Here is a 21,556-nt window from a genome sequence, read left to right on the forward strand (position 1 = left end):
TTTTTGTCTCTCTGTCTGTCTATCTGTTTGTTCCGGGTAACCTCTGAAATGGCTGGACCGATTTTGACGGGACTTTTATTGGCAGGTAGCCAGTAGGTAGCAGTTTTAGAAAAATAATGTTAATAAACACGCAGACAGTCGCGGGAACAGCTAGTAATTAATAAAATCACATTCCATTTACACGTATTATTCATATTATATATGTATTTGTCTACATTACATTGCATACGTTACATACATGATATATATATGTAATTCAATTGAAATTTTAAAGTAGTCCAAATGCAGTAGCGGCCATATCCAAATGTTATTTTTGTGTATGATATAAAAGTTTTACTGCCGTGTGATGAGATGGGTTTATTGAAATGTTTTAATAGTTTTCTACTGTCAAAGTTTAAGAGCTATGTGATGTATATTTTATAGAGCTTCATTACACGAAATTAATATTATAGAATTGTTTGTGGCAATAATCCTTTTTATCGTAATAGTAGCATTTAGAAAGCTGTCCGAACGCACGCTGTAACGAAAGACACGTTATCGTCTCCGAGGGAAAAAGAGATAAATTCTATACTATTATTCTGTTGTAGCTTTTTTAATATACTGTACTGGTGTACATAATATATTTATTTGCTTTATTAACCAATAAAATATGGTACAAAGGGATATAACCTAGCATTCTTTCCCAGTCAACCGTTGGGATATACAGAGATACTTGATTGCGGCTCGTCAAATATGCGTAGTATGTATAATACTCCTTTTTATACACACATACATTAACACATCGTAGTAGCTAGTAATCTTATCTTATTAAGCTTATAAACGCGAAAGTTTGTATGTATGTTTGGATGTTTGTTACTCTTTCACGCAAAAACTACAGAACGGATTTTGATGAAACTTTACAGTAATATAGCTTATGCATCGTAATAACCTGTATAATAGGCTGTATTTTATTGAAATTTTACGCTGGTGAAACCGCGGGAACAGCTAGTATTCTATATATTATTCCTATTCATTTATCCAATTTATGAAATAATTTTGTAATTGGTTTGGATTCTAAGAAATAATTTTCTCAATTGGTTTCAGATGTGCGGGGGTGAATCATTGCAGTTTTGTGTTGGCTCAAGACTATGCTCCAGCTGTAAGCTGGCCGCCTGGTGTTGTTTACATAAAATACGCATGTTTTGATGGTAAGCCTTAAAGTATACCTTATTATTAATATACACAAAAATTAAGAATATTATTGGGAATGATGATTGAAATATTTTTTTTATAATTATTTCAGTTGTGTGATAATTACTGCATTCGTGTGAAACTTCGTGGTCACGTGACCAAGCAGTTCGTGAATTAAACTTAATTTTATAATCTCTACTTTGCTCTAGAAGTGACATAAATATGTGGGAAATAGAATTTGTCAACAAAAAAAAAAAACAAAGATATAGAATAAAATTGAAAGTTGTTTAGTCACATTAACAATAGTCTGTGGTTTCGGTCAGACACATAATTTGACTGACTTGATTAATCGATATCGTTAAAGTATCTATATTGAATATACGAGTGCATTACTTACCGATTACTTTACTAAAGACTAAACTTGCATAACTAGCTGGCCTTTTTTTTGTCTATCTTTTTCCTGGAGTATCTGTTTCCGGGTACTGTGATACTCCTACTCACTAAAAATCCAAGGTATCTCGACGAAGCGCTGGCCTAACAACTCTAGTAGTATTAAACATCTCCCTAGAATATGTGCGTACGCCCATATGATGCATGAAATCGATTATGTTATCAATTCAACGCAGCTGTGACGTCACGGTTATAAATATATTAGACCATATGACGCTATATTTAAATAATAGAATGATTGGTAGACTCAGTACAAATTGTAAGCAGACAGTAATTTTAAATTTTAATGCTTGTAATACAATATAGTTATAACAAAAGAATACCTCCACCATGTATTTATGGTTGTATTATTAAGAGCCAACAAGTGTATGCATATAAACTTGTGAGTAAGCATGGATTTTTGGCAACTACTACGGGAATGTGGAAATTATTTTTGTCGCTGTCAGCATCGACTTGAAATACATGTATAGAACTAATTTCATTTCCTTAATTGTACCTATGTTCTTACCCAAAAGGTCACTTACTATCATGGCCTACTATGACTTATATTATGAGAATAACTTTTTAAGTTAAGTAAATGAGATTTTATATTGGAAAACTTTTTCTCGCATATTTCAGCCACCAAGCAATTTAGATGGCAAGATGGGTTAATGTTAATGGGTGCGATAAAGCAGTGAAATTACAGTAGCATACGTATCATGACTTAGTCTCTTGGAATGGCAACGGCTTTATACTGCCCCATGATACCATGGGCGTCACATGATGACGTTATGACGGTGGTGCTTCTCAGATATATAGACGAGGATTACTACCTTCAATCAGGCCACCTTTCATTTGTATACTATTCCAATTACATAAAAAACTTTATGCCTTTGTACACAGAAAAAATGCCTACTTAATTTATTAAGTTCTCGGATTTAATTCGGAGAAAATTGTCTAAAAAACTGAATCATTTAACCACATACTAGCAAGAGAAAACTAAAGATACTATATTGATAAATCTTTAATGTAACTATCTCTTTTACTGCATGCAGTCACAGTGTATGTCTGACTAGTTAACATACTAATAAGTCGGTACGTTACGGTTATTTTGTATGATGTTAATGTATTTAATAAACCCTGAACCCTATTACATTGACCTCTCTTTAAAATACTTTCTAACAGTTGGAGTTCTAAATGTGCTGCAGACAAGACTACATTGTGCGAAACAGTTCGACAATAAACATATGCGTAGATACTATTCCAATTAGAAATAATGCAATACCGAAATACAAAGTAATAAAGTCCATTTTACAATAACAATTGTGTTTAACCTATTAACTTTCAGATCACCATTCTGTACTGCATATTACATAAATGTATCAGTTTTGAAATTCTACTGAATTCCCACGTGCGCATCGTCTATTGTCCAGGCGCAGCCATTTTAAATTGATCTATGTAAATCGTTTTGATATTCCCTTGGGGTTCTATAATTAACAGTACAGTAGAGGAAGGGCAGTTCTTATTATAGTGGTAACTATTGCATGTATTGTATAATTTTACCCCAAATCGTTACAAAATCGGGGTGTTGTTAATGGAGTATGGCAACACACAGTTTAAGTGTCACGTGCATGTGATTTCGAAGACATATTAGTTTTATGGAGCGTTGTGGGGTTCTGGATATACGTTGGAACCAATTTGACTCCGATTTCGGTATGTGTAAGTTTGTGACGATTGATCTATTATTTCAAGAATGTGGCAGTCAAAGGAAAAGATTCGATTCTGTTTTGGTTTCGTTTAATCCTTTGGGGTGGTCTACAAACAATTTAAATAATGGCAACAATTTTAAGTTTATTTTTAAAACTATTTAATTTATAACAAGATATTTATGTATGTAGATAAAAATAAGTCTTGATCAAGTCGGGCAATATCCGTTCACTTCAACCTTTGCCATGTTCTGACAAAAAAATTCAACTAACGATTTTTCATTAACAATATGATATTACTACCTGAAGTACTCATCATCATCATCATCATCGCAGCCCGGAAGACGTCCACTGCTGGACATAGGCCTCCCCCAAAGATCTCCACGACGATCGGTCCTGCGCTGCTCGCATCCAATGCCTTCCCGCGATCTTGACCAGATCGTCGGTCCACCTTGCTGGAGGCCTTCCCACGCTGCGTCTTCCGGTCCGTGGTCGCCACTCGAGGACTTTACTGCCCCAACGGCCATCTGTCCTACGAGCTATGTGCCCTGCCCATTGCCACTTCAAAGTCGCAATTCTTCGGGCTATGTCGGTCACTCTGGTTCTTCTGCGGATCTCCTCATTTCTGATTCGATCACGCAGAGAAACTCCGAGCATAGCCCTCTCCATTGCCCTCTGAGTGACTCTGAGCTTGTTGATGGGGCCCATAGTTAGCGACCACGTCTCTGTTCCGTAAGTCATCACTGGCAACACACATTGGTCGTAAACCTTCGTCTTGAGACACTGCGGAAATTTGGACGAAAAGATATATCATCGGAGCTTCCCGAACGCTGCCCATCCGAGTTGGATTCGACGATTGACCTCTTTCTCGAAATTGGATCTACCTAGCTGGATAGTTTGCCCTAAGTATACGTAGTGATCGACAATTTCGAGTGTAGAATCTCCGATTTTTACGGGAGCAGGTACGACATGGACGTTTGACATAATTTTCGTCTTGTCCATGTTCATTTTAAGACCTACTCCTTGTGAGACTCTACTGAGGTCTTCGAGCATTTTGCTAAGGTCTTCCAGGGTCTCAGCCATGACCACGATATCGTCGGCAAATCGAAGGTGATTGATGTACTCGCCGTTAATGTTGATGCCCAGCCCGCTCCAGTCCATAAGCTTGAAGACATCTTCCAACGCAGCGGTAAACAGCCTTGGCGATATGACATCGCCTTGTCTGACACCTCGCTGCAGTTGGATAGGCTTCGAATTCTGGTCGTGGAGGCGAACTGACATAGTGGCGTTTTCATACAAACATTTCAACGCTTCGATATATCGATAGTCAATTTGGCACCGCTGGAGAGACTGTAGCACAGCCCACGTCTCGATCGAATCAAAGGCTTTTTCATAGTCCACAAACGCCAAGCAAAGTGGCAGGTTGTATTCTTCGGTCTTCTGAATTACCTGCCGCAGCGTATGAATGTGGTCTATGGTACTGAAGCCTTTTCGGAACCCGGCTTGTTCGGGAGGCTGGAAGTCGTCAAACCTGCGCGCGAGACGATTCGTGATGACTCTCGAAAACAACTTATAAACATGGCTCAGCAGTGTTACGGGTCTGAAATTCTTCAGAAGCGATTTGTCTCCCTTCTTGAAGAACAGAACCACCACACCCCTTTGCCATGCTTGAGGCGTTTTGCCCTCGAGGATGACGGAGTTGAATAGCTTCTGGAGGATTCGTAGAACAGGTCTACCTCCAGCCCTCAGAAGCTCAGCAGTAACTCCATCATCGCCCGGCGCCTTGTTGTTTTTAAGTTGTTTAAGAGCCATACCAATCTCGTACAGGCTGACGTCCGGGATATCTTCGGTATAGTGTCGGGTTAATTTGGCTCTAGGGTCTTTCGCCGTGTTGTTAACAGGTGCCCGTGTTGTCGTGTATAACTGTCCATAGAACTTCTCAATTTCCCTCAAAAGTTCGGGTTTAGACGAAACGATCCTGCCGTCATCCGTCTTAAGTCGCGTCAGCTGGCTCTGTCCGGCAGCCAGATCCCTGTTAAAGACTTTTGAGCCCTTGTTTCTCTCAATAGCCTCCTTTGCACAATTTGTGTTAAAGTGGCGTAAGTCACGAGTCAAGGACTTAGAGATCTGCCTGCTAAGTTGCCGATACTGAGAAGCGTCAGTCGGAGACTGCAGGACCATACTTCGCCTTTCATCCATCAATTTGAGGGTAGAGATAGATATTTTTCCGGTTCTTTCTGCGCGGCGGGTTTTGAAGTGCTTAGACCCAGCCGCACGGACAGTTTCCACGAACCTGTTGTTGTAATCGTCCACGTCAACGCAGTCACCAAGGCTTTCGAAACGGTTTTGCAATTCTAGCTGAAAGCTTTCGGGGTTTTGGATCTGTATAGGTGTAGGGCGGAGCGTAGATTTCATCAGTCGGGATCGTTCGAGTTTCAGATTCAGATTCAATGTGCCTCTTACAATCCGGTGATCACTTCCAATTTTGACGGCATTGATCACAGAGACATCATTGAAAATCTGTCTTCTCGTTGACAAGATGAAATCTATCTCGTTTTTTGTGGCACCATCGGGACTAATCCACGTCCATTTCCGGTGTTCCGGCTTCCTGAAGAAGGAGTTCATCATAAAGAGGTTCTCCTTCTCCATGAAGTCGGCCAGCATTTGACCTCGGAAGTTCCGATCACCGATACCAAATTGCCCCACTCTCAGCTCATCACCGCTTCGTTTGCCCAATTTTGCGTTAAAGTCCCCCATGATAACGCTATAATGAGTCTTTGTACTATGTATGGCTCTGGAGATATCCTCATACATAGCCTCAACCTCATCGTCGGAGTGCGTCGAAGTTGGAGCGTACACTTGGATGACCTTCAATGAATACCGTTTGGTAATTCTGAGTATCAGGTACGCTACCCTAGTCGACACGCTCTCGACCTTGATAACATTATTCACAAGGGACTTGTGGACGAGGAACCCGACACCGCCTTGGGACAGTTGATCGCCCTCCCGGAAGTAAAGCAGATTGCCGGATTTCAGGACTATCGAGTCCTCCCCCTTTCTTCGGACTTCAGATAATCCCACGACATGCCAGTGCAATCTGCTCAACTCTTCCTCCAGTTCAATTAACTTTTCGTCGGTCCGCAGTGTTTGAACGTTGTATGTTGCCAGGGCCAGTGGTCGTCGTTTTTGGTAGCCTGGTCTTACCCGGAGATTCTTCGCACCCCCTGCCCCGCCGTTTCCATGACCGCTACCATGGTCAAGACTAGCGGGGCCGCCGGGGACTGGGGGCCGGGGCCTTGGGTGTAAATTCATTTGGGGGGATATTGCCATAATCGCCACGCTTGGCATGCGGGTTGGCGATCGCAGTATGATGGTAGGTACTCAGTAGGACGCTGCTGCCCGTCCACTGGTCGATGAATCCCTTAGTCGCCTTTTACGACACCCACGGGAAGAGAGGGGGTGGTGCTATTCTTACAGCGACACCACACGACCTGAAGTACTATTAAATAATTATAAATTACAATTAATGACGGAACATATTGTAAAATGATGACTAAATCCATACCTCTATCTTAATTCACAACTAAACTGCTGAACATATCTTGTATATTGTTAGAAGATAGTTTGTAACACGAACACGGACTTTGTTCGAATATTTGAAGATAGATTGAAGCACGGACTCAGGTTATATTTTATCTTGAAAAGGATGAAACAAGGGTTGAAAATTTATGTAGAAAAAGTCGCGGGCAAGTTATCCATAAACAACAATTTAATGGAATTAATAAATTGAATGGTAATTAATGGATAATACAAAGAATTACTGACCTATTTAACAGCTATAATACAGGATGAAAATTTCGGTTACGGAAGCCACGAAACCTTAATGAAGATGACGTGGCATTTTGTGCATAAAGGTTTTCTTTCTACTTTGAGGGCAATTTTCAAACAGCCACGTCATCTAAAATATTTTCAGTATTACCAGCGTAATAGAATTTTGTAATAATGTGTTCGGTGTAACATAGCGGGATAACACTGGAGAATTAGTATGATGGCGATCACAGTCGATGGATCTATTGTAGTTTGGTCGCCGAACAGTAAACACTAGACTTGCAGGCTATATCCGAGCTCTATTCATTGCCTTATGATGGCTCGGTCAGAGGCAAAACAGGTGTCGCAATATGGATGTAGATTTAATAACGGCCGGAATTTGATCACTATAAAAGAAAGTCGTAACGCTTCCAGTAACGGTGGTCAAGTTTCTGTATCGAATATTAATAATTTCACACATGCTAATGGTACCCAAATACAACCAAATAATGTAAATCCATTAAGTATTGAAATAGACTTCCGCAAAGTAACACCTAATTCAATTAAACATATTAAAAATTCATTCTTCTTGAGTCTGCGTTCGAATGAGTTGTAGAATAAAAAAAAAGAGTATTCAAAATTGCTTATACTAAGTTTATTTCAATAAAGATCATTTCTATTTCTATTGGTCAGACGATATCATTATACTAGCCCACATTCAACATTAATAGTGTATGTAGCCATGTTTTTTGTAGGCGTGAACCATTATGGGATATCCGTGTATAATAAAATCATACATCAAGTCATACAATAACCGTAATATCTACGGAAAACGATGGCCGGCGACTCGGTGTCTGCGGCCGGTAAATTTTTATGGCGAATATTAGTGATAGAGGAGTATTATTGGAGTAGTTTGAACATTTATCATCTATTATATGAGTGTGGTTGTTAATGTAGAGATCATTATGCCTATAGAATATTTTTTTATTGTTACCAACTGGGCACTGATTATATGATAAAGTTGCACTTGTTTTAAGAGTAAACTTCGACTAGAAGTTTATCTATTAGAAAAAAAAATAGATCAAGGTTAAGATTTTTTTATTTGTTACTGACAATTAGTATTAATGTTTCACTTGCTTCTTGCTTATTGTAAGAAGAAATTTTTGCCTGAGCTTGATCTATTTTTTTTTAGTTGAAAATAGATCGAAGTCTAGCCGGATAAACAAGACAGTTTATTGTTATGAGGAAAGTAAACCTCGAAAGTTTGAGAAATTCTCTCACTGTTTTAAAGGTAACTTTTAACCAAAAGTATATTTTTAATAGATATTTCATAGCATATGGCATTCTGTAAGTGTAATTTATTACAGAAATTTCATTTACAGTTAACACATATAAAACTCGCAAAATTATTAATACCTGGATGAAGCCGATGGAGGCCACTAGAAACGATTATAAATTACAAAAATTACCTAAATATTATAATATCAGTTTTATCCAATTTAGCAGGGATTACCAAGAACATAGAGACAGACAAATATTTTTTTTTAATTAAATTTTGATTTTAGTACCGTATTCGTACAATTTCATATTATTTAGTGGAAAGCTGTTAACTTGAAATTTCAAACAGATACCTTAATTTTAATTATTTGTGTACATAAAAATTGCATATGTGTTTTAGCATCTCAAATATTATGTGTATGGCAAATTTTATAGAATAAAAAAACTTACATTTATAATATTAGTAAGGCTAGTAAAGCCAAGATTAGACCACCTGGTCTCACTTCAGCGGACATTGAACCGCGAACCAAATGGTATTGTATTTGGTTAAACCACAGATTCATTTCCAGTAAAAAGATACAACAATTTTCTGACTTATACATTTCATTCTAAAAGAGGAAAAAAGTATCGAAGTGATTGCTCTTCTAAAGTAAGGACCAAGAATTGGATTCCATTAGCGTATTTTGTCATTAGATAAGAGAAGATTGCTTAGCTATCAGTCAATATACCCTTACACTTAAAAAGAATAATAATTTCATTAAAAATCTATTTAATCACTATACTTTTCCCCACGGCTTCGTTTGCGTGAACATGATTGAGAAGGTTGCAAGTAGACTATGTCTGTCTTTTTCCTAATTGCTTTGAATGGGGGCTGTTGGTTAATACATCCTAGACATGGCAGATCTTAGCAATGTAAGATACAATTTCTATATAAAATTAGGTAGATTTGCGCTCTGTTCCCTTTGGTTAACTCCTAAAGAATTCGCCACGATGGGCTATCCTTCTTTTTTTCTTGGAGCGGACTTGGACAACTACTCAGTAATCATATTACTGAGTAGTTGTCCAAGTCCGCTAGTCCAACGAGGACATCTGTCCTCGTCCTATACCATATGCCGGAGCCGCGGGATCGCTGCGTACAGTCTATCCCAACTCCGACGTACGATAGACTATCTGGCCTAACTTCATCTGAGGATGTATATGATAGTATGAGATACTATCCTAACGGGTGCTTCGCCAGTGTATCCTTTATCGCGCGGTGCACCATTCCTCATTCTTACATTCATTCATAATTCAAGAGCCACGCACTTGCCATGTTCATACATAAAAAAATATCGTCGAAATTTCGGAAGCACGAACCGTGAAATAGCGGATTATTGGTCACATTCTACGTATAATAAGTCACAGTAATTATGTGAAGCGAAACCAATAAATTTGGGTTTGGGGACATAATACTGCATTTTTTTGGAAAATAGGGTAAAGAGTTTAGGTGCCGGCTGTTACATTCAATAGTCTAACATATTATTACCGTTGCTAACCATACGCGAAAGGACGAACAGGTGTGTGATGTGCGCTTGCGTGATACCAATTAACTTGGTATTTAGCAAACTATAAGGAATATCGATTGGTAATAATAATAAATAAATAGGTTATCGTAGTACTAATACTCATCGCCATATAGTCCTAAACTAAGTATAAGTTGCACTATGGAGACTAAATCACTGATAGAACTATTTTTTAGGTAATCATTTTAGAGTAAGGTTTCTTAAATTTAACTCCAAGTTTTCCTATTTGACTGTCTAGACTACACTAGACTTCTAATAAGAGAATAGTCTCTTTATCTATAGCGATAAAGTTAAAAGGTTAATTTAATAATTAAAAATTTCATTAGAAACGAAGTAGAAAAGAGTGTGATTTCTATTATATAGTTAATTTAGTGTGAGATAATATAGTGTAGTAGTGTGTAGAAGCCCTGTTTTACAGTGTAAATAACATTAACCTCATCATCATCATCATCATCTCAGCCCGGAAGACGTCCACTGCTGAACAAAGGCCTTAACTTAACGAATATTTATTAAGTTTTTAAAAGTTAGGTTCAAATTATCTTTGCTCATTCTCATAATAGACCGATTTAACTAATTAACTTTAACTAAACGTACCTACTAGGGAACAGTAAACCTATATTTGTGAATCAAAATAACCGTAAACGATATTTTCGATACGTCATTCGTTAATCTAAATGGGAATCGACGATATCGATCAGCTTACGATTCAACTGTTGATAAAATGGACAATTCGACGCAGAAAATTTATCAAACGGGAGATCAGTCAGTTTATTGCGTTTTGCGGGATTAATTTGAGTAAACTTATTAAGATAAGTGCTTCTGTGGATAAATCCGTCTCCTAATATTATTGTAGGAAATGAAATTGCTATATTTTTATAGTAATACTAAAATTTAAGTTATGACGTAGCAGTTATATTACAGGATCTTGCGGAAATCTGTATACTAATATTTTAAAGAGTACAGCGGAATTTGTTTCAAGCTAAGCAAACACCGGAACCACTTCATCGATTTGAGAATTTCTTTCACTGTTTGAAAGGTATTTTATAATCTATTAGATACTCGCCCCGGCTTCGCCTGGGTGTACATTTATTATCTATATAAACCTTCTATTTATCATTCTATCTATTTAAAAAGAAAAAACCGCTTCAAAATCCGTTGCGTAGTTTTAAAGATTTAAGCATACATAGGGACGGACAGACAGCGACAGCGACTTTGGTTTATACTATGTAATGATTGTGACATAGGCATGTATCAAATTTTATTCAAATTCGTCAATTACGACCAGTTATTGAAGCATTCAAACTTTATTTCATATCATTACAAATATATCTGATATGTTATATTTTTTATACCACGGAGGTGGCAAACTAGCATTTAAAATATTATTAGCTGTTACACGCGATTTCGTCGACAGTCCAATTCAAACTGGGATCGAAATTACGACGGCCTGATCTGAGGTTCAAACCGCGGTGCCTCAAACTAAACTCGTATACGTCTGGCAGGAGTTAGCCTTCTACCATTCTATAAGTCCTTCTTCAGGTTTGGAATGCCATCTGATTGCCCCGTATCGGTCTTTGAAACTGTAAAGGCCAGCTGCGGCCAACAGCATTAGAATGGTTTGAAAAAACACACTGTCTAGTTTGTTGTACATAAAAGATAACCTATATCACGAGGACGGGCCTCGTGATATTTTCACGTCTAACGTAAAAGAAGCACACTTTCGTATTTATAATATCTGTATGGATATATTAACTTTTACCGTGGCTACGTTCGTGTTAATGTCAGTTTTGTCAATCAATGTTTATCTATCTGTTTGTTGTCTTTTCACGACTGACCTGTTGATTAAATATACATGAAATTTGATGTAAAGATAGATTGTATTAGCTGAACGGAAAAAAATACCAATAAACGAACAAATTTCGACCAGATGGACCGTGCCTTTTATCTCTAATCATGCACGCAAAGCTTCGGGTTACAGCTAGTGTTACAAAAATATCCTGTTCCCGTTATCTCCATGGAGTTTATGAATGGGGATATTACATAATGCCTGTATCTACTTAAAGGGTCTACACACAGCCCTAAAATTAGGGGCAATAACTGAGCAGAGGTGGGAATAAAATCTGCTCGGCGGGGACGCTATGAGAAATTTTGCTACACATGATCGCTTCCTAAATCGCCGCGTTTGTAGCGAAATCGAGGCAGATTCTACCACTTCGATATTGCCTCTGATTTTAGGGCCGTGTGTAGGCCGTTTATATTTACCAGATTAACGTCATATTGCATTAGGGTGTTTATTTGTGTAACAGATCAAATTTATTGATAGACTTTCAATTTATCATCTGCTGTCAATATAAATATGGGAAAGTAAACTTTATTGACATCGTGCCACAAGCTGGCAAAGGGTTGATAATGAATATTAATCGTGTCTAATATTATAAATGCGAAAGTCAGTTTGTTTGTTTATTATAACTTTACGCCTCAACGGCTTAACCATCGCTAAAATTTTGAATACCTAATATACAACAGAGGATTTGGGTTAAAGATGGATACTGGCTTTTAATCCTGATCGATCATGATCATGGGGATGAAGTCGGGTGTAGAAACTAGTTTCCAATATTATGTTCATAGTGTCCGATATAAATCTTTTTATAAGTTTTAATAATGAACTTGAGTTGTAAATATATATATATATATATATATATATATATATATATATATATATATATATATATATATATATATATATGTCACCGGAAAAGTACCATGTATTAGTATTCAAATGAACAAATGTCTAATAGACTTATATTAATTAGTTGAAATGTGAAATATTGTCTGTGGTTAAAATAATTTAATTACTTTAAATAATACAGTTAAATACTTTCTTAAATGATTTATTTAGTTACTTTAATTAGTTAAAGTAAAATAGTTGACAGTTTATTTGGAGTAAGTAGTAGTTGTGTTGAAAGAAGTGATAGTGCATGTTAATACTTAAAATGAGTACACAGTAAATTTAGTTTATATAAATATAAATATAAGTATCTAATAATATAAAAAGGCATACAATGGAATGAATGTTAAAGATATTGGCGATATATTACAAGCTCTGCCGATAAAGCCCATTACACAGTCTGCCTCGATACGATTGATAAGCTATTAGTTGTCTCAAAAGATAGTAGCGTTGTTTTTCCATAACTATAAAAGTAGTAGGTAGGTATATTTGAAAGTATCATGCCTTTGTGGTTTAATACTACTATATAGATTTAAAGGTAGTCAGTTCAATCTGTCTGACATACAAAAATGTTTATGTGGCAATTTTACATGTATGAAATACTGATAATAAACCAAATTAATCAGAGAGATTCGTTGGATGCAAATATAGGTTTTTTAATGATAATGAAACTCAGCTCGTATTCTTTTCAAATAAATGTTGTACATGTTTACAATAATACATCTTAACTAGCTGTCTTGGCAAACTTTGTTTTGCTATATACATTAAAATCGCTATTAAAAAATAGGGGTTGATGCTAGAAGGGTGAAAATTTAGCCGTTCGGTTGTATGATATAATCACAATTATTTATCGCCACAAATTTTGCCCATCAAAATAATAAAAAAATAAGGTATCAAGTCGGAATGATTTCGGTAGGACAACTCAGCTTATCAATAAATGGGGTATGAAAAATTATTAGTAGCCGATTCTCAGACCTACTAATATGCATATAAAATTTCATAAAAATCGGTCAAGCCGTTTCAGAGGAGTATGGTAACTAACATTGTGACACGAGAATGTTATATATAAGATATTTAATTTCAAATTTATCTTCACCTATTTCTTCTTGAAGGTTATTAAAAAGCTGTAATGTATGAAAAAGGTTTATTATGTGCTGTAAAAAAGTTGTTATATAAATACAGAACTGTGGACTTTCTTGGGAGCAGACGCGCCAAGTTCAAGGTCGGTCGGGCGGGCGGTCGCTAGGCGGGCGGTCGCTGCAAGGGCGGCGTTATGGTTACCAAATATTTCGGAAAAATTGGACGTAACACCATTTTTTTTGTTGACCTTATTTGCAGTATGTAATATTATCTTATCAGTGCTTACAGTTTTGGTGGCGTAGCGTTTTTGCATCTTATTTTTCACTCATTTCGTTAACTAATTACTATGATATAATTTTTTTACTATAACATTTAAACTAGCTATATCAAAGTGAAAAACGCATATATATTATGCCGTCTGGTAACAAGTATCTGATTGGTTTTTCAATAGATGGTTTTTCAAAATTTTAAAAATATAATTCTAAACGATATTTATTTAAAATAGCAATACGCAAGTTTCTGGCTCGTTCTTCTTGTGATGAGTCTGAGTGATAGAATTAAGTTTATTTGAATAATAAGAATATAATGTTTCTTATGTTCATCTTAATTTAATCTAATTAATATTCCTTATGTATATATCCAAATTTTATAATAATCGATTATTTGTGAAGACTAAATACTTTATGGCCCTTAATACAAAGTAGCTGAAAGTCTGACCATTGTTAAAGATATAATATATCCACAATTGATTGGTAGAAGTAAACACCCTTGTCGCGTGGGTAGACTGCGTCTTTCTCAGTACTGTACTGTGTAACATTTTGATTGAACACTTCATATAGCGATCGTGTACCCCATACAAGGTCACTGTAACAGGAAAAATATTTTTGTACTTATTGAAACAAATATTTTACTTTTAGAATTCAATTAACTACTAGTATTTAAAATATCTACGAAGTATCTGAATGTCAGACCATTGTTAAAGATGTAATATATTCACAATTGATTAGTAGAAGTAAACACCCCTATTGCGTGGGTAGCTGCGTCTTTCCTAGTGTTGTACTGTGTAACATTTTGATTGAACACTTCGTATAGCGATCGTGTACCTCATACAAGGTCAACAGGAAAATTATTTAAACAAATATTTTACTTTTAGTATTTAATTAACTTAGATCTTAAATTTATAAAGAAGTAGCTTGGACGAGAAAGTAAACGAATTAACCAAAAAATATGCTGTATGTATGTACATAAAAAAAACCGAAAATATAATCGAGTATTGTATTACAATAATTTATAAAACAAGTATTTTGTTGTTTTTTTTACTAAATATAATTCTTTCTTATGCTATACATACATATGTTTTTACAAGATTTGGGATTAAATTGCCCATATTTCTTTTTCTTAAGAAACAAATTGAGTAAACTACTTGTAATTACATAAAAGATGGTTTTTAATTTCAGCCTCCATTAATTTTATGTTTAATGTATAGTTTTTTTTTTCTTATACTCAATTTATTCTGGCATGGTGCGTGTGACAGAAATGCAAGTTACTAATATATAATATGTAATATTATGTTATCTGTGATAGAAGTTATTTACGAAGATTTTTATATACAACATATTATTTGTAGGAAGTAGTGACTATTAACACATTAAATTTGCATTCTAACAATATCTTGTGCCGAATATTTAGGAATAATCTGATACATTCAATGTTGAATGTCGTCTGTCACCTGCACCATTCCACAGCGTACGGATTATAAGTAGCACTAAAAATAAACACATTGTACTATTAAAACAGTAACATTTATTCCACTGATTAATTTAATACAATGTTATTTAAAAAGGTAATTACACTGCACGGCATTTTCACTTTATTCCAAAAACAATAAAATTTAACTACCTTCATTTCAATCTATTAAAACATACCGCTTAAATGTTAGGTAGCGTCAACAAACAAATTAATTGTCTTCTATAACATTCTTGGATGTATCGTAAAAGGGTGGCCATAAAAGTTGATGACCAGTTGTATTCGAGATATCATGCTTTTTAATATGGTGCCTACGATGGAATGGTGGCACCATATTAAAAAGCATGATATCTCTAACGTGAATTCTCGGTGGTCTTGTGATTTAGCTCACCGCCTTCGATTACTCGTACGATGCGAACATTTCTATTCATGAGTATCGATATTTTTATCGGTCTGTGTGTTTTCTATGTATATCTACAAAAATGTATTTAAGTATTCTATGAGTTTTCTGGTACCCATAACACAAGTTCTGCTGAGCATGAGTCTAGATGGCGCTGTGTGAATCGTCAATTATTCTTATTATTACACATTCGTCATCATCATATTCATCTTCTATTATATTATTGTTGTTATTTATAATGCATTTTTATGATGGAGTGGTCGCAGTTTAAGTAATTCTATTCACTTATATTTAAATTGCGTGGTGTAGCTGTAACATTTGTATCCTATAATGTCTAAATACAGTAATCGCTAACTCATTCCTGATTAAGTAACTCAGTTACTAAATAGATTAAGTCTGTAATGTGTCCGATTGTGTACATTCAGTACTATTTGAGCTTTAACTAGAAATGTCTCACAACAAAATCCCTACCAACCGACTACATAATCTTAATAATCGACTGTCTCGCCCATTCTTCTTGGCTCTGTCTGCAATGTTGTTGTTATTTTATGTATTTGGAATGGCAAACAAGCTGGTCCTCCTGATGGTAACCACGTTATCATGTGGTTGCCGTTTGCGTTGCCATACCGGAGAACCAAGATAATACGTCTTTTAACCTCATATATAATTATCATTGCCTTATCTACAATATCTTTTAATCGAAACACCGTTTGCAAGCTGCTTGGCGGCTGAAATTGGTAAGATTGTGGTACCTACGCAATTTTTTTCCTAAGTCTACCTCGGTCGGTTCTATCAAAAACATTAGTCGCATAATTTATTATGCAAACTAATGTCGTAATGTAGGCCATTGGAGTTAGACGTGTCTGCAAGTGATTCGTGTAAAACTGCCCTTATCTTCACAATATTTATTGGTTACTTTAGAATAGAATCATCTAGTAATAAAGCCACTATTCTGTCGTCCACCATTTAGATGCCATAAAATTTCTTAAAATAACAATTCCCTTTGATGTTGATTTGCATTAAAAATACCTAGTGTATGTTCAGAAAGAGGTTATAAATATACAAAATAAAAATTTGTGTTATGCTTACGAGGCAAGTTACATGTGTTCAGATGCATTTTATGAGGCGCCATGTTTGTTTAACATGTACTTATACATACTTAAGTTATACTACATATATGGAATGGTAGAAATGAGTGGAACGTGAAGAGAAAGAGTATAAAATATTCAAAACATAATACGACTCTTTATATATATATTTTTCTAAATAAGATTGTATGTCATAGATTTTATTACTTTAGGGTCGAATTACAGTAAGGTACATGTATATACATTTTTAAAAGATTACTGCTAAATTGATTTCGAAAGTAGTATTAATCATACTAATTAAATCTCAATTTTTTTATTTTTTGTATGATAATTGAATGGTCCTCGTTGGTAAAGTGGTTTATCACACCATCGCCTTACTTTCGATGTTCGCGGGTTCTATTTTTCGTACGATGCAGACGATATTGTTTATATCAGTTGGCGTATTATCTATATATATATATATTATATATGTGTTTGAAAACATGTATTAAGTATTTATAGCAGTTATCTATTATCCATAACACAAGCTCTGCTTAGCTTGGGACTAAATAGTACTATGTGAGTTGTCCACAGTTTATTATTACTAATATTCCAATGACAAATATATATTAAATTTATGACTCGGTTTTATCTCTATTTCCAGACACACTGTCAATACATTACTGCAATAGAGAAGTGCAAGTAGCAGTTTCGGGGGGGAACAGTGAAGGTTACATGCGCACTCCTGGGTATCCGCACTTCTATGTGGGGGATGAGTGCCACTGGCGGATACGGGTTCACCCCGAGCAGCGTATCCGAGTCACGTTACTGGATGTCAGTTTACGAAGTAAGTATTAAATCAAAGTTACAAGTATTATAACGAAAGTTTATGTGTGTGGATGTTTGTTACTCTTTCACGCAAAAACTACTGAACGGATTTTGATGAAATTTTACAGTAATATAGCTTTTTTATTGAAATTTAACGGAGGTGAAACCGCCGGCACAGCTAGTGTAGAATACTTTTGACGTTTCGGTTTAGAAGACTTCATTTAAATTCACTTACAATTTATTAATTATCGAATTAGGTTATATTTTGCGGATGTCCATTTCATTACTTAATGGATTTATATTATTTTGTTTAATTCCGCCACCATTAGCAAGTGTGAGACCACAAATATTCAGTTAGGTTTGACCACCGCTACTGGAAACGTTATGACTTTCCCTAGTAGTGATCAAATTCTTACCGTTATTGCATCTATAGCCATATTGCGATACGTGTTTCGCCTCTAAACGATATTTCATCGTACAATAATTAAGGTATTCGCATAATTTGGAAGCTTAGTGTTGGCTGTTCGAATTCGTAGTTTAGTCATCAAATAGTCAACAGTAGTTGTCGCGTACAAAGCAAAATATATAAATCAATTTAAATATGCAACGTAATGTAACAGACTTAAAATATCAACCGATCGATCTAACGTACATTTTGTTCACTCCACCAAATTTGTAATTAATAGTATATTTACCATTAAATTTAAAATAGTAAGCAAATTCTATCATTTTCTACAACCCTGTAATCTGCTGAAGCCATCAAACCTACCATCTATCATTAGAGCCGCAATATCATCTACCATCTGAGCATTCGAGCTTCATCATCACGTACCAGTAGTATAAAAAAATATATAAACCTATTAAGCACTTTCTAATTAGTACGATGTAGACGTATGGCGTACGAACTATACGTCATCACTCATCATCCCCCTTTATCGTTATACTTCGTTACTTCATACACGCCACATACATTTTGGTCTCCTCCAATCGATCCCCCATCTAATTCAAACGGAGATCGAAATTACGATGGCCTGAGCCGAGGTTCGAACCTCTAGTGGTGCCCTCAGACTAAAGTCGTATCCGTCAGGCAGGAGTTGGCCTTCAGCCGCTCCATAGTTCCTTCGCGGGTTTGGATTGCCTTCTGCACTGGCCCCCTAACGTCCGGTGAAGCTGATGCCAACAGCATTATAGTAGACCGAAAAAAAACTTGAATATTGCTTACAATATTAAAGTTTTTTTTTTTAGGGAAGACAGACATCGCTTAACTTGGTAAATGGCAATAGTTTCATCCCTAGAATATTGTAAGAGATGGTAAGTGGTAAAGTGGTAACCGTCGCCTATATACATGAACAGCACTGCCGATATGGCGTTATCATGTGATGCGTTCCAGCAATTCCAGAGGATTAAGCTATCATGCCTCTTATCCACTTATTTTGCCTCTTATACAGCTTCCAACTGAAATACAGCTCATAAGAAAGCTGTTTGGAGGCTGAAATTGGTAGACAGAGGGACCTGCAAAACGACTTCTTACAAAGTCTAACTCGATAAATATGATGCCATAAGAAGTGCCATAAATATGCAATATACATTTTACCGATATTGTTCTTTAAGTAGGTATATTGTCTATGGTTTATAAAAATGCAATAAATAATGATGGGCGCCGTGATCTAAAAATTCTCTACTTTCACCCAAAAATTTAAATTTTGCCGACAAGAAAAAATGTTTTGTCCCTATTTATATTTCTACTTGTTCTGCGGTTAAGGTAACAGTGAGAAAACAAGCAAAATATAATCCGATAGACGCGCGGCGGTAGGTTTGCTGGTTGGATACAAATATATGCGGCAAAATGTCCGCGTGCCATGTATTTCCTTCACCACGATATATACTATGTATGTTAGCAATAGTTCTGCCTACCCCTTCCGGAAAAAAGTGATTATAAAATAAATATTATTTTTTTCTATTTACAGCAATCGGACCATTTGACGAAAGTTGTACGGATTATATCTCAGTCGAAGACTCGAATGGTAAATCCATGCTGTCGTCTTGTGAGCAGGTAGAATTACCACTCAAGTTGTACTCAACCACAGATACTGTGGATGTGACAGTTCAGGTCAAGTCTGAGGGCGCTTACCCCAAGAGAGGCGTTCTTCTGCATTATAAGAGTAAGTGGATATTTTTGTTTAAATTCTAAAAGAGAGAAAACATTGTTTGAGCTCAACAATGTGCACGTGATTTTTACTAAATTTATATGAAAGTATCTAGTAGATATATATTTTTTATGTAAGTACCGTATATAAGGTACTTATAAAAACAATTATAAAAAAAAAAATGTCTGTCTCACAGTTTGTTCTTGCTAATCTTTGAAACAACTGGACCGATTTTGATGGGACTTACACTCACAAATAGCTAATGTAATAAGAAGAACTTAAGCTACTAAAAGTAGCTTAAGTTCTTCTTAAAATTTACATTTATTTTAATAACAGATAACATAATATTACATTTTAATTAAAAAAATGTTTAATTCCACGCGGACGAAATCGCGGGTAACAGCTCGTCATATAAAAATGTAGGTAACTGATCGTGTTATGTATATGGAAGATATATGAGAAAAACTTGAAGAAATTTATCGAAAAAATTTACATTTATTTTACTAACAGATAACATAATATTACATTTTAATTAAAAAAATGTTTAATTCCACGCGGACGAAATCGCGGGTAACAGCTCGTTATATAAAAATGTAGGTAACTGATCGTGTTATGTATATGGAAGATATATGAGAAAAACTTGAAGAAATTTATCGACTTAATAGAACCCAAAAACTATGATTATGACAATTGGGACTTTCATTAATATACTGTGGTACTTATTACTTAAAATATATTATTTCAATTAGTCCAGAACTAAAAAGTTATATAGTTAATTGTTATTCCTAATTTAATCGGAAATGACGGGCTTAGGTTTAGGTAGTCCTTATTATGCAGAAGTGTATACTGCTGCCATCTATATGTAAGTTAAAATATTAACTAGTACATTTTACAGCGCCATCTATTATTTGCAGGTGTAGGTTGTGTCACGCTGCCAGAGCCCTCTGAAGGATATTTAGTGTACCGCAACGATGATGTAGCTCACTACATGTGCAATGTGAACTATGTTTTCGCCGACACCCGAGAGAGGGCGCGATTACTATGGTGCTACGATGATAACAGATGGAATGACACAGTGCCTTTGTGTGTTGGTGAGTTATACATTAAAATATATGTATTTAATTAAAGCATTTATTAGCGACAAATAAAAAATAGTAACGTTTTTAATATTATTAATAAGTTCTAACATTAGCTGATATAAACGAACAAAAATGAAATATACTTTTTGAACATTTAATAACTGAAGTTTTTCATAGCAAGACTTTTAGTTTTTATTACGGTTACAAATTATTCATATTCGTATACTGTGGATAAGCATCCACAGTATACGAATATGAATAATTTGTATTATTAATAATAATTTAATATGCTTTTAATATCTAAGTTAAAAGGGATTAATTAAATTGTACGATCAGTTCTGTTTAAAAAAAAATAGTAAAAGTAAAAGTTCTATAACAAAAAGAACTAAATAAATGAAGTTAGATAACTTTCTTAGGCATATTTACACACAGAAAAATCTACATTTAAGAACCTACACAACTTTACCTATCAACTTTTTATTTTTATTTTATTACAAAAAATATGTTATTAATATTAGTTTTTTATACT

The 21,556-nt window shown here is 35.3% G+C and overlaps 1 protein-coding gene across 1 annotated transcript in view; it reads left to right on the plus strand.

Annotated features, from left to right (window-relative positions):
- LOC131852637 (uncharacterized) overlaps nt 1-21,556 on the plus strand; it is a 123,654-nt gene that overhangs the window by 60,992 nt on the left and 41,106 nt on the right. The window contains exons 3-6 of the mRNA XM_059203332.1: nt 1,084-1,187; nt 17,638-17,820; nt 19,769-19,963; nt 20,863-21,039. Of these exons, the coding sequence (XP_059059315.1) occupies nt 1,084-1,187; nt 17,638-17,820; nt 19,769-19,963; nt 20,863-21,039 (659 nt within the window). The remainder of the gene's footprint in view (nt 1-1,083; nt 1,188-17,637; nt 17,821-19,768; nt 19,964-20,862; nt 21,040-21,556) is intronic.

Source organism: Achroia grisella, unplaced genomic scaffold (assembly GCF_030625045.1).
Source record: "Achroia grisella isolate CSIRO2021 unplaced genomic scaffold, CSIRO_AGI_Agris_v1 utg856, whole genome shotgun sequence".
Classification (NCBI taxonomy): Eukaryota; Metazoa; Arthropoda; class Insecta; order Lepidoptera; family Pyralidae; genus Achroia; species Achroia grisella.